Source organism: Mirounga angustirostris, unplaced genomic scaffold (genome assembly GCF_029215605.1).
Source record: "Mirounga angustirostris isolate CCGP_5_RB_7025 unplaced genomic scaffold, mMirAng1.0.hap1 SCAF_17, whole genome shotgun sequence".
NCBI lineage: Eukaryota > Metazoa > Chordata > Mammalia > Carnivora > Phocidae > Mirounga > Mirounga angustirostris.
The window spans coordinates 9,586,948-9,602,110 of record NW_026991725.1 but is presented as its reverse complement, the minus strand read 5'-3'; the positions used below and the strand labels follow the sequence as shown (position 1 = coordinate 9,602,110).

Sequence of the window (15,163 nt, the reverse complement as noted above, 5' to 3'; positions counted from 1 at the left end):
CACAGCATTGCCAAAGAGGTACTTTTGCCTAACACTGAACATGAACATTACCAAATCTCTAAATTTAATTATCTACAGGGGATGGCAGAATGAGAAAAACAGTATCACTAAAATACAACCAGCCAGGGCGCCTGGGTGGCTCAGTTGGTTAAGCAACTGCCTTTGGCTCAGGTCATGATCCCGGAGTACAGGGATCGAGTCCCGCATCGGGCTCCCTGCTCAGCGGGGAGTCTGCTTCTCCCTCTGACCCTCCCCCCTTCTTGTGCTCTCTCTCTCTCTCTCAAATAAATAAAAATAAAAAATAAAATAAAATAAAATACAACCAGCCAAATCCAGACTCTGGGAAATTATACAAGCCTAATGACCTTTAATAAATGGCACCAAAAGTAAGTAAGTAAAGACTTAAGAGACATTAACCAAATGCAACATGTGGATCTTCTTTAGATTTTTATTTGAACAAGCCAACTATAAAAAGACACTGACACAATTAGGGAAAACTGAATATGGGCTAGATCTTCAATGAGATTAAGAATTATTGCTAGTTGTTGGGTACAGTAATGGTATTGTGACAATATATTTTTTTAGGGACCTTCTCTATTAGATACACACACTGGACTACTCTAGTAAAAGCCTATCTGGGATCCGCATTAAAATTCAATTAGCACTCCACTCCCTGAAGGGGAGGGAGAAGATAAAAGCAGTAATATGTTATTTATTCAAAACGGATGATGTGTAATGAGAGCTCATTATCAACTTTAGTATATGCCTGAAAACTACGATAATAAAATCTTTTAAAGGTACTAAGTTAAACCACTCCAAGCAATTTAATGAAAACAAAATTGCATCTTGAGGTTATTCATCTGATGACCCTATTGCTCCATGAAATGACTCTGCCATCTTTTATGTATTTTTTCCAGTTTTGGATTCTATTTTATTCATTTTTAGCTAGTAATTCCTGTGCAGTTACTGCAACAGAAAAATAATTGATAAAACTTAAGTTGTGATAAATTATAAAGTATATAGGATAAGGCTGCTTTAAGATGTAAATTATCATAAATGAAATAATACAGATACAGTGATTAACACAAGGCTTGATATAAAGCTTTAGTGAGCCCTTCCTATCACTATTATAATAAAGAAAAAAGGCCATTTCCTATGATGCATCAGTATTTGAAAAACATTTAAGTCTGGGACAGTAATTTTCAAGCAAATTGTCATCTCAACCATATTGCTTTTTGATTAACGAAAAAGAAAGCCCACCATTATTACAGCAGTATGGCAGAGGGGCAAGAGTAAACTAAACATCCAATCACTGTTCAGACAGAAAAGTCCAGAAACAGAGAAATACATACGCACTTATAAAATTTAGTATGAGACAAAATTTCTTAACAGTGAGGAAAGGATGATTTGTTCTGGTGTTTGATCTCACCCTCATATTTATCACCAAAATTCTTTCTAATTGTTTTAATTATTAAAAATATCTTTAAGTGTAAAAAACCAGAATCTTCACCATAAAAGTAGACAATAACACTGAGTTTTAGTTTGAGGTGAAGCACAATCTTCTATGGTGCCACTAAACAACTACTGAGAAAACAACATTCTGCCACTAAACAACTACTGAGAAAACAACTACTGAGAAAACAACTCACCACATAAGGAAATGTAAATTTCTGTGTATCAAGATAGTAAATGAAATAGAAAGGAAAACAAATTGGGAAAATAACTGCTAACAAAATGAGGGATTGATATCTTTAATTATAAAGGATTGTTTTAAAAAAACCAATGTGGAAAAGCCCATTGGAAAAGGTGCACAGGACGTGAACAAGCAATTCCAAAGGACTAACAAATGAAAACAGCTTGCCTTCACTAGAGATCAAAGATGTGGCTACACGAAATAAGTCAATCAGAGAAAGACAAGTATCATATGATCTCACTGATATGTGGAATTTGAGAAATAAGACAGAGGATCATAGGGGAAGGGAGGAAAAAATGAAACAAGATGAAACCAGAGAGGGACACAAACCATAAGAGACTCTTAGTCTCAGGAAACAAACTGAGGGTTGCTGGAATGGAGGGGGGTGGGAGAGATGGGGTGGCTGGGTGATGGACATTGGGGAGGATATGTGCTATGGTGAGCGCTGTGAATTGTGTAAGACTGATGAATCACAGACCTGTACGTACCTCTGAAACAAATAATACATTATATGCTAAAAAAAAAAAGACTTGGCTACAAAGTCCTCTTTATACCACTATTTGGAAAAAGAGCAGGAACTTTAAGGTACTACAATAAGAGGAAGGTTAAATAATGAAGCAATCAAACATTATGTCTATAATCCATTAAAAATTATGTCAAATGTTAACAGTAACATGGAAAAATGTCCATGTATAATTTAATGAAAAAGGCAGACTACAGAATAACATTTCTAGGATGATCTCATTTTTGTAAAAAGTACACCTGTGTATGATGGACTACATAGACAAAGACTGAAAATCACAACCACATCATCTCTGGGAGGGTGGAATAGGTAGGAGAAAACAGTGTTCCATTTTCATTTAACTTGTCTTTTTTTAATAATTTTATTTAGTAAACACATATGGCTTTCCTAACAGGAAAAATATAATCTCTGTTTTTAAATTAAGGGATGAATATGGTGGCTAACTGAACAAAATAAAAATAAATAAATAAAGGGATGAGACACGTATCAGTATCTTATCTTGATTTATAGAAAGTAGAAATAGTGAACACCAGAGAGCAGAAGACTAGGAAGTTTAGAACTTACTGCCTTAATCTCTCTCAAAGAAATAAAATCATTTGATTTTATCTGGAAGACTAAGAAGGACCAGGGGTTTATCTCCTCCTTAAAGAAATAGGTATACATTGGAAATATATACAATTTTGTCAATCATACCTCAATAAAGTTGGGGGTGAGGGAGAGTAAAAGCTACTAAAAAAAAACAGACAAAAAAGAAATAGGCAAAAGTTTCTGAAAAAACAATACTATAGGATTATCTTTCCAGTACTATTTATTGATTGAGCGGCTTACTGCTTTATCTTTAACCTAACCATCTGGAACAAAATTATGTATTTTTTTCACCTCAGGATAATTACAGCAACATAGAAACATCTGTATTTACAGATAAAAATACAACTCAAACTCTTAAAGACACCTAAACTTTCCAACAGGCCCTGCTCTCACAGCTAAGCATGAAACTAAAATTCATTTTTTCTCATCTGTCATATCTTTGGAACCAACTACACATAAAAAAAAGGGTAAGATGCCGTGAAAGAATGCAGTAGCTTGGTTTACAGGCTACCCAGAAAGTCTACTACAATCCCCTCACTGGTTCATCCCCCTTCCCATAAATGCTTAGTTAGAAACAGGCAATCATCACCTCTCCTGCCCCAATGACTGTATTTGGGTCAGGCAACTGTTTCCAACTGATAACCTTCATGACTGAAACAGGTCTAGGAAAAGCGCTCCAGCAAATACAGGCAACCTAAGAGAGCTAGAAGGCAGGAACCTTGAAGGCTGATCTTAATCACTTCCAGACAAAGTTCATTCCTCACATACTCTCATATTCCCACCAGGGCACCCTGAGTCAAAGGAAGAAGTGAAAGCCATCAGAAGTTTAACCCTTCCAGAAGATTATGGACTATTTTTCCATTAGTCACAATACATGGCATTAACAGCCTCTAGAGATCCAGATGGAGAATGCTTTCTAGTAATTCCAGGGATTGAAAACCTCTTTTAACTTTGGAATGATACAATTTTGTATTATTCTTTAGAGCTTTGCCAAAGAAGTCAATAAGACAACGACAGTCTGGCAATGAATAGCACAAAATTACTCTTTATGCTACCAAAATCTCTCTGAAAATTAAGTAAATAGGTAAGAAAAGGAGTAAGAAAAGAAAAAAGAATGTGAAGAGTGGTGATAAAAAAAGATGTATCAAGATCCAATAGTCAGACATCCCCATTCCTCAATGGAGCAACAGAACGTATTAAATACCTGAAGCAACTAGGCTATGAGAACCAGGAGTAGAAACCAGGATGAATTAACTAAGTCTTGCTCCAACAACTAGACTGCTACAAGATTTATCAGTGGTAATGACATGAAGCAGCCCTGTCTCAAATAAAAACAAGGAAGGCCAATTAGGAACTTGGCTTTCACAGATGCTTCTCTGACACAGCATCTGTTTCCTTCTGTTCCCAAGAAGTACTGGACAGACTGTACAAATTATTTTAGTATACTTGAGAAATCATATGGTCCAACCCTCTGACTCTAAGCAGAACTGCATACAGTCAAGTAGCAAGAACATATATGGAGCTCTGAATCCACAAATCATAGCAAACAGAGGCCTTCATTAATTCCAACACATTTCTGAATGATGAACAAGTGGAGGACCAGAGACTGATGAAGTAGGGCAATGCAAATTGTAGCCCATAACACCTACTGGAAGGCTGCAACCAAGCTAAAAATCAGTCTGCCCTCGAAGATCACAGAGAGGCTCTTTCAGAGGACACTGAAGTAAAGATCAACTCCCTGCCCTAAAGCAGAAACCTGTTAGTCAGCAGCCCGGCCTATGCTCACAGAAGTCCTGATTGACTTTTCTGTTATCTCATTCTTAAATATAAATGGGTTGCAATTTATTATATGTGTGCTATGTGCCTCAATGAAAAAATTATATACAGACATGCAATGGTCACCATTCGATACTCCAGATAATTTAAACCGCAGACACAAAACACTGTAATTCATATCCCCAGAGACTCAAGAAGCTATTGCAATCACACAAAAATGAATGCCGTGAGAGAAGTACCAATAACAAGAAAGAGTTATGAAGAGAGGCCCCATGGAATGATGGCTATGCAGAGGCCAAACAAGCAATAAGCCAGATTGGAGCAAGTGAGAGGACAGAGGACCGGAAGACAGAAGGGTCCAGGATACAGATTCGATACTATGCTTGAAAAGCTGGAAGAAAGGGATGCCATGAAGACACACAATGCAAGAAAAAAACAAAGGCCATTATAGAAACTCCAGGAAAAAAAGACTCTGTAAGAAAGAAAATATAATCATTTGTATTATACTGGCTCTACATATTTGGTCATAATAGGGAATTTTGCAAGCCTTTAGTTGACAGAACAATAAATGAAGGCATATTATCTCAAGTTACAAAGATAATCTATATAGGAAGGAAAAAACCTCATGATACAACTATTGGAGAATAGGAGGGTTCAAGTAGGAATGGTGGGGTACATGAACTGTTACTTAACTCACAGCACAAAGTTAATAGATAATATCTATAATTGGTAAATCAATAAATACCATATTATTTAGAAATATGGAAGCAGCAAAGTAGCTGAAACTAGAAGGACTTAAAAATTATTCCCTCTAGGAGTTTTAACTATGTGCTTTATTATTTTAATAAGTTTAAAAAACATACTTTAAAAAAAGGAGTGAAAAGAACACTCTAAATCCCGTAATGCGATCACAGCTACCAGACACTTGCCTCCACTTTGATGGCACACCGTCCGATGGCCCGCACAGCCTTGCGAACAAAGTCAACATCCACCTCTGTGGCATATTCCTTTAATTCCGCCAGAACCTGTTAAAAATCCAGGAAGTGAATAATCAGTAAGGAGTCTCAAACAGCAATTTCACGGCCTAGCTGCTTCTGAAGGCCAGACCTTAAGATCTAAGTGATTTATAAACTTGAATCTGCTTTAAGTCTGACCTGAGCAATGTTAGCTTGGGATGCTAAACGAATCATGATGTCCAGTTTCTCTAGTTTGACATAGATGGGATCATTGTACTTCACAAAGAAGACTTTGATTTCCTGCTTCAAGATTTCAGGCCTGTGGTACACAGAAACACATGATAAGGAAGGCAAGACATAAACTGATATATCCTTCTAAGTCTGTATGAATATCTAATCTGTGCTCCAGCCACTTCACCCCATCTGCCAAACCTCACAAACTTCCTTTATACCCCTCTAAACAGTTTCTCTTTGGCAGACAATTTTTAAGGGCTAGAGTACATATTGCTAAGAACTGCTGGAAGAACAACAATCTGGCTCTAAACTATGGCCTAAACCGTATGAACCAGGCACTAGCTAGTACACTATTAGGAGGCTCATCAGAAAACAAACTAAACTGTAGAGCAACACCAAATGTTTACCACAGGAACACTCCAAAAGCAACAGTTAGCCTCCTGATCCTGGGCAGGCTGCTCTGCCATACAACATTTTCATTTCCATATATTAAAAAGAACTTGATACTGGCCTCTGTAAAATCGGTATTATTAAGCTTAATTCAAAATCACAAACACTTTAATCACCAATTCATTGTTTCCCAACCTTTTCTGGACAATTAGATTGATATTCCTCAGGGCGACGTACTGCACCTCTGGCTCCCCAGACAGCAAAGTGACAAGTGGAGGGGCCAACTTCTTCAGCAGCATATTGTAGTAGTCGGAGTCCTTGGGTAACAACTCCAGAAACTTCATTAGGACTTTTACCGCTGAAAGCACCACTGCTGAGTTGGCATGAGATAGCCGGGGAGTCACACGCTCACAGATGCTGAGGGCAGAAAAGGAAAATTAACATCTTGAATTATAATTTCTTTGCTCAATCCAGCCCATAGCGTACTGTGTCAGAGTCCCATGGCCCAAGTATCAAGAAACTAGAGAATCGGTGAGAAAAGTCAAAGCTCCATGTGTAGACAAAACTGGGATCCTACACTGCAGAAGCTTCATTCCCAGCAAACTACAGACAGAGCAGGGACATCAGAAGACTTCAGGAGACCAAAATAAGGGATGCTCAAACTGGAAGGAAACTAGGCAATACCCCAAACACTTGAGGCTCACACCATTTACCCTCCTGTTTTACAGTCTTCTCCATCTCCCCATATTACATAAGGGCTCCTCGCCTCACAACCCATTTCTCCTCAACCTACAGGATGTCAAATTAAGTTCTGAGAGTTACTTCATAGTGAGAGATATCAACCGTGACTGAAGGTTTCATAAGATGCAGGAGGAGGTGAGTTGAGCAGGAAAACAACACAACGCCTTACCTTCATGATAATAAGGAAATCTCTGAAAGGCTTTTTAAGTAACAGAACACGACTGCAATATTTTCCCAAACACTTCCCCCGTTCTCCTAGCCCCTGCCTACCCACACTTAAAGGCCTCACTAAATCTTGAGTAATTATCTGTTGAGGGTTCTTTAGAAATTAACCTAATTTTGATAGCTCTTGGGCAACATGAGAGGCTAAGTGATTTATATTCAGTTAAGGATTCAAGATAAGTAAGTGGGGTTTCTCTCCCTTCCTCTGGTATCTAACTGGCTGACTCCCTGACCTCCCTCAGGTCTTTATACAAATGCCACCTTCTCAGTGAGGCCTTCCCTGACTACCCTTTTACAAAATACAATTCCTCATCCCCAAATGTCCAGCATTTTTTAGATCTCCTCCCTATTTTATATTTCCCGTTAGGGCTTATCAACCTCTGACATATTATATATTGTATTATATATACTTCTGCCCCATCCCTCAGAATAAGTGTTCCATGAGGGCTACGATTTTTTTTTTTTTTTAAGATTTTATTTATTTATTTGACAGAGCAAGAGCAGGAACACAAGCAGGGGGAGTGGGAGAGGGAGAAGCAGGCTTCCCACCGAGCAGGGAGCCCGATGTGGGGCTCGATCCCAGGACTCTGGGATCATGACCTGAGCTGAAAGTAGACACTTAACAACTGAGCCGCCCAGGTGCCCCAAAAATGAAAAATTTTTTAGAAGCAAGCAGGGCTACGATTCTGTCGACAGTATATCCCCAGGGCCTAGAACAATGCCTGGCATGCAGCATAGACTCAATAAATATTTGTTAAGTGAATGTACAAATAAATGTGAGATGTCAATGGCCAACAAAAAATAAAATTCTATATAAAGTTCTTTCCATAAGATATTTGTACTTTTTTTTTTAAGATACTTGTACTTTTGATAATGGAAAGAAATGATCAGGGTGAGCTTTAGTTAGGTTCAGAGGGAACAATTTCCCAGACAAGTGAAGAGAACTTACGTTATGGTAACTTGAGCTTCAGCCAGGCAAGGAAGGTTCTTATCTACCATAATTAAAATATGTCAACTTTAACGAAGAGCCAACATTTCTTCCGAAGTACTTTACCTAGTACAGTGCCTATATATACAGAACGTGCAATAAAAATTGGTGGTATAATTCCAACTCTGTAAACTGTGTGTAGGTGCATATGAAATTTAATAGTCAATTTGTGAAGGTCAAAGACAATTTATAACAGTGAACTTGGTAAAGGGCTGAGCAGAACAATCCAGGTGTGCCTTCCAAACTCTTTTCCAAATTCAGACTGACATGATTTCTGTATCTAATGAAAGACACCATATGTTTTGCGGGCTTCAATACATTTTCTCTACTACTGAATTATAGGTATAGTTCAGCTCAGTAACTAGTATCAAGCCACTTACTATGTACCTAATAGAATAAAAAGTTTGTCACTACGATGGGACACTCAAAAAACCTTTGTGTGCCAAATGGCCAGAAATTGCTGTATGGGAGATGTGGGACCACGATGAGGCAGATTTTAGCAGAAGGTAACTGTAGTATTCAAACAAGAAATGAAAAATACACATCTTTTAGGAAGAGCTATTTTTGCATGGTTCAATCCACCACCTAAAATGTTCCTAAATCCAGTGAGAAAATACCACAGGGATAGCAGTATCTACCCCAAAAGCCACTGATCTTTGCCAACACAAGAGACCCTTATTCTAATACAGACAGAACTTATTCAAACAGACAAGTCTCCCAGATACTATCCAGGAAAACGGAACTGACCTCTGAGCCTCCCGGTCATCTTTAGGGTTGTAATTAGACAGGCAGTCCAAGATGAAAATCTGGCCCCATTCAGTGCACTCATTCAGGGCTGTCAGCAGCTTATTAATGTTCTGTGGGTTCAGATCAAGTAGGTTGCTGTTTGGGTGAGATTCACTGATTTCAGATAATGCTGCTACAGCATTAGCCACCACCTGGGAAAGAAACAGACATGACCTTGATTTACCAAGAACAGTACAATTATAAACAAATACTTAATCTTCTCTGGATCACTTCATAGATCTCAACTCATAACCATTCCTGAACATTTTACCTAGTCAGCTAGAAACATAAACTGCTTTCAAAACATGTATTAAACCACCAACGATGGCCTATATAGCTTCCTGGTGATGAGGAACCCAGAATTAAAACAATTCGTTTATTAGCAAATAGTCACACATACTTTACCATTAAAACAATACTTTTAATAGTATTCAACCCTATCATTAGAATCAAGACATATGAACAGTTTTAAGATCAATGAAGTTTAAACATGTACATTAGCCTGGCAAAGGACCGAAAGTTTTAGAGCTGTATGGGTATGTATGGGGGGGGGTGCTGATACTGTCAATCATGTCATGAGTCTCAGAGTAAGAAAATGTGAGCTTGAAACCTTAGTTCACTACTGAATGACATGCTGGGAGATGTTCCTCATCTGAAAACTGGGAATAATTTAATCCACCTCATAAAATAGTTTTAGTTTAAGGATCAAATCAGATGACACATGTATAAGTGCTTTCTATAAAGCTTTAGGCAAATTTTAGGTGGTACTATTACCATAAGTCATCAAGAGTTGCACAATTTTAGGTGGTACTATTACCATAACTCATCAAGAGTTGCACTAAGTTGCATTTTCACATTAACATCTCTGAAACTGAGATGCATTTTATAATCAAAGGCATGTCAGTTGAGGGTGCCTGGATGGCTCAGTCAGTTAAGCATCTGACTCTTGGTTTTGCCTCAGGTGGTGATCTCAGGGTCATGAGATTGAGTCCGTGTGGTGCTCCACACTCAGCGGGGAGTCTGCTTAAGACTCTCTTTCCCTCTCCCTCTGCCCCTCCCCCGCCAGATACTCACATGCGCACTCTCTCAAATAAATCTTAAAAAAAAAAAAGTATGTCAGTTTAATAGGAAGCACGTTTCTTTCCAAGTAATACAGAAAATAATAATGCATCTTATAATCAATGCCATCTCAGAATCAATGAAATACGGACCTCAAATACGATCTTTCAGGCAGTATGATATATGAAAAATTGCTACCGAATATAAGAAAGTACACTTGTGGGTGCCTGGGTGGCTCAGTCAGTTAAGCAACTGATTGTTGATTTCAGCTCAGGGCATGATCTCAAGGTTGTGAGATCAAGCCATATGTCGGGCTCCACACCAAGCATGGAGCCTGCTTAAGATTCTCTCTCCCCCTCTACCACCCCTACCCCCACTCACACGAGTGCACTCCCTCCAAAAAAAAAAGAAAGAAAGAAAAGGAAAAAAAAGTACAACTGCATCCTGACTTACAGATCTGGGAATCCACATTAGTTACAAGAAAAAAAGTAAAATTTTTGAAATTTTTGAAATTTATGAAAATTAGAGAGTATTTCTGATGTAACTAATACATTTACAGTCAATGACGTTTAAAGTAATTTAAAAATTGCAAAAACACCCAAAATAAAACACACACGTACAAAGAAAACTATCCTATGGCCCTATACAAGTGAATTTAAAGCCACATTTTTTTAACGTAATCTCTATGCCCAATGTGGGGCTCGAACTCAACCCCAAGATCAAGAATCACATGCTCTAGGGCACCTGGGTGGCTCAGTTGGTTAAGCAACTGCCTTCGGCTCAGGTCATGATCCTAGAGTCCCGGGATCGAGTCCCACATCGGGCTCCCTGCTCAGTAGAGGGTCTGCTTCTCCCTCTGATCCTCTTCCCTCTCGTGCTCTCTGTCTCTCATTCTCTCTCTCAAATAAATAAATAAAATCTTTAAAAAAAAAAAATCGCATGCTCTACCGACTGAGCCAGCCAGGCACCTGAAAACCACATTTTGCAGTGAAGCTCCCAGACATTACTAAAGACCAGCAAGGTAAGGCTAAATATAAATATTCTCTAAGTATCAATGAGATGTGATAAGAGATAGCAGCTTCAGTAATTACACATATTAAAATGTTCTCAAAAACGTCCACTCATTTCTTAGTTCTTACTAAAGTGTCTTGCTAAAAGCTTGAGAAACTAAGAGTTGCATAATTATCCTTTTGCCAACAAGTGAAGAAACATAATAGCCACAATTCAGCTACTGATTTTAGTAGCCACCTTATCTGAGTAGTCTGCAGATTATCCCAGAAGATAAATGTCTAGAGAATACGATCTTTTTAATCAAATTAAACAATATTAAATAATTAAACAATATTATTAAACAATTAAATATTAAATATTAAATAATTAAACAATATTCATTATTACATAAAAGGTATGATGTCACGGGGTGCCTGGGTGGCTCAGTTAGTTAAGCGACCAACTCCTGGTTTCAGCTCAGGTCATGATCTCAGGGTTGTGGGACTGAGCCCCAAGTCAGGCTCCTCGCTCAGTGCAGAGTCTGCTTGGGATTCTCTCTCTCCCTCTCCCTCTGCCCCTCTCCCTGCTCGCATGCACACGCTCGCTCTCTCTCTCAAATAAATAAATAAATCTTAAAAAAATGGAATCATCTTCAACTATAATTTAGTGATCATAAAATTCCAAGATGAAAAATTAAAGGCTCCCTTGTTAAGTATGATTATAGATAGGATATGATTTTACTGTTAAGAAAAATCAGAATTATCTAGTCCACCTACCACATGGTATCATGTATAAAGTTCTTTTCTGACTTCATTTTTGTTTGCTATCATCAAGCATGGGATTTAGTGACAAATAAAAGGCATTAAGAGTGATATACTAATCCCCTGCATCATCTCTGGTGCTTTACATGCAGGGAAAAGAGATTCCCCACATCCTATACACCTGATAGATCTGATTATGGTATAAAGGATCAAAATGTCATATGGGAAGACCAAACACCTGTTTTCAACTATAACTGCCAACATAGGCCCAATCTTAGTTACTGGCTGTCCAAGATAAAAGGTCCTACCACAACTTACCTTTTCTGCCAGTTAAATTATTTTAATGTTAAAAAAAATTACATGTTAGATATAAAATCTGTTAATAGGAAATGTAGAAAAAGAAAAGGTCAGAATTGAGGGAATTAAAAAAAAAGCAATGTGGAGGAAAGAGAACAGAAGGATGCTGAACAGAATGAACAATTAGAATTCCTCTGTCATTATCATAGGCAATTGGAAATTAAACTAAGTGTATAACGTGGCTAATGAAGTATATCTTCTGGTGGCAAAACAGGCAATTTCCGCTCGTTATCACATTAAAACAAAAAAGGAAATAGGGAAAAGTAAATCTAATTAAAAGATCCAGAGAGACCAGATTATAGGATTATGTTTATAAAAGCCTGCATTGAGAAAAGAGATTACTGCCAAACAGTTACTGAGCCAATGGCCAACTAGAGAAAAATGCATCCCCAATAACAAAATTCTGTTCCTCTAAAACTTCAAGTTCCTTCTCTTCTACCTTTCCACTTTTATCTCCTAATCCTCACAGGTTGTTATGATTTCAGAAACATACGAAGGTGGGCCCATAGGGGCTGCTTAGTGTTCTCCTGGTCTCACCCTAATGGAAACTTAAAATAAGCTAGTCACACTGAATCTCAAGTAGAGAAAAAAGACTGACTTCAAGACAGCAACTGGGTGGTTAGAGTATATAGGCAACTCACCTGTCAGTGTTTATGCTCTGTTTCTTTGGAATTTTGTATTATGTAGATAGCACACATACGGTCTATTTCTAAAAATAAACTCTAAAAATACTAGATTGAAACTTAAGATTTACTTCCTCTTTCTATTAAGACTTCTCCCAACAATAATTCAATATCACAAAGAACAAATCTAACCTCTGCAGTAACTGCCTTGATATACGTGTGTATTAAAACAAAGGTTATGTCTCTTTCACTTGAACCATCACTTTGAATTTGAACTAAGACTCACATGCATAACATTTCTCCCCTAGAAAACTAGCATTTCTCTTAGGAAACACTGCCAGAAAGAGAACAAGAACCTTTAACTACAATCTCAAAAAAAAAAAAACTACAGTTCTCAATAGTCTTTTTTTTTTTTTTTTTAAGATTTTATTTTTAAGTAATCTCTACACCCAACGTGGGGCTCGAACTCACAACCCTGAGATCCAGTGTAGCATGTTCCACCAACTGAGCCAGTCAGGCACCCCAGAAAGGAGTTTCTAAAGAAGTTTTGCTTAAAAATGGATTTATGAACTGAGGGTTCTAGAGGGGAGGGGAGTGGGAGGATGGGTTAGCCTGGTGATGGGTATTAAAGAGGGCATGTTCTGCATGGAGCACTGGGTGTTATACAGAAACAACTGAATCATGGAACACTACATCAAAAACTAATGATGTAATGTATGGTGATTAACATAACAATAAAAAATTTTTTAAAAATGGATTTATGAATAGGGTTTCTTAAATGAATTTTCTCAATCATTAGTTGATTTATAAAAAGTTGGCATCTAGTTTACAAAGGAAAACACATATACCGTAAAAAAAAAAAAGTTTTTTTTATTCATCTTGCCTCCCCATTATGGTGTTTCTTGGGGAGACTGCAACTAAACATTCCTCCTCCCTACCTCACCACTGTAGACCTAATATGTATACTTTATACAGATATTAGACACAAATATCTATACACATACTTATGTACAAAAGCATACATATATAGATGCATATAAAATCATGATCCCAGGGCACCTGGGGAGCTCAGTTGTTAAGCGTCTGTCTTTAGCTCAGGTCATGGTCCCAGGGTCCTGGGATCTAGCCCTGCATCAGGCTCCCTGCTCAGTGGGAAGCCTGCTTCTCCCTCTCCCACTCCCCCTGCTTGTGTTCCCTCTCTCGCTGTCTCTCTGTCAAATAAATAAAATCTTTACAAAATAATAAAAATAAAAATAAATAAAATCACATTCCCTACTGGACAATCTTTCTCTGCCTTAACTACAGACTTCTCTTCAATGTGATAGTTCCTTATGGACCCTTGGAGTCCGCTGAGTTTTTTTTAAGGTAAGCAATCTGTGACTTACTTTATACTCTATCTAATAGAGAAGGCTGTACAAAGAGATAAAAGACAGTAACTGCTCAAACATATGAACACTTACTATGTGCCATTAATCCTCACAGCAACTGAGGTAGATGCTATCAAAATCCACCTATTACAGATAAGGAAACAGGTTTTTGTTTTGTTTTTTTAAGATTTATTTATTTATTTACTTATTTGAGAGAGTGTCCCTGCACAAGCAGGGGGAGGGAGAGGATCTCAAGCAGACTCCCTAAGTGCAAAGCCCAATGCAGGACTCAATCACAGGATCCTGAGATCATGACCTGAGCCAAAATCAAGAGCCAGATGCTTAACTGACTGAACCACCCAGTCACCCAAGGAAACAGGCTTTAAAAATGAATTTATAAATTAGTTTAGAGAAGTTAGTGACTTGCTTAGTAAACGGCTAGAAAAGGATAGTGCTTGACTATGAACTCAAGGTTTGTTTCTGATTCCAGTTTCTGAGTACTAATCACTCTGCCTCTAGTATTTACAGAAGTGCCAAGAGCTGTGAACTTCAGCTGGGAAAAAGGGAAAGAAAAATCAGAGCTGGGGGAGGATAATATAATCAAAACATTATTTCCAGGCAAAGGTGACATACCGATCTATACAAGGAGAAAAATGTATTCTTCTACTTTATATATTTCAGAGATAATCCTATCCTGAGCACTTATATTTACTATCCAGCTATAAAATCTGATTTATAGAGCTAGCCTTATCTGATATGCACCAATTGTGAGGACATAAATTTGACCTCACTTCTTAAAAAAAAAAAGCTAGAGCTGCAGATATGGTTAAAATAAAAATGATCCTGTAAAAAAGTACTCTAGAAGGGAAATGGTGATCTACAGAAGGACTGGAGTGTCACAGACAGAAGCTCCTTTATGAGAACTCTCCCACCCATTTCCCCATCCCTTCGAATGACTTTCATTCTGCACCTTCATTTCCATACCCTCAGAACCTAAGACAGAATTCACTTTCCAGTACAGTGACTTCCCCCTATTAACAAATTACTACTTAGAGAACTTTCATTTCCAGCAATGACCTTCAAGGTCACACACTCTGAAGAGATTTATA

General features: G+C 37.8%; 1 protein-coding gene across 4 annotated transcripts in view; it reads right to left on the bottom strand.

The window, feature by feature from the left end:
• AP2B1 (adaptor related protein complex 2 subunit beta 1) overlaps nt 1-15,163 on the bottom strand; it is a 128,118-nt gene that overhangs the window by 79,767 nt on the left and 33,188 nt on the right. For all 4 annotated transcript variants that reach the window (XM_064582727.1, XM_064582729.1, XM_064582730.1 and 1 more), the window contains exons 6-9: nt 8,859-9,049; nt 6,356-6,577; nt 5,735-5,855; nt 5,510-5,605 (exon numbers count right to left, since the gene is read on the bottom strand). In XM_064582727.1, coding sequence (XP_064438797.1) covers nt 5,510-5,605; nt 5,735-5,855; nt 6,356-6,577; nt 8,859-9,049 — 630 coding nt within the window. The remainder of the gene's footprint in view (nt 1-5,509; nt 5,606-5,734; nt 5,856-6,355; nt 6,578-8,858; nt 9,050-15,163) is intronic.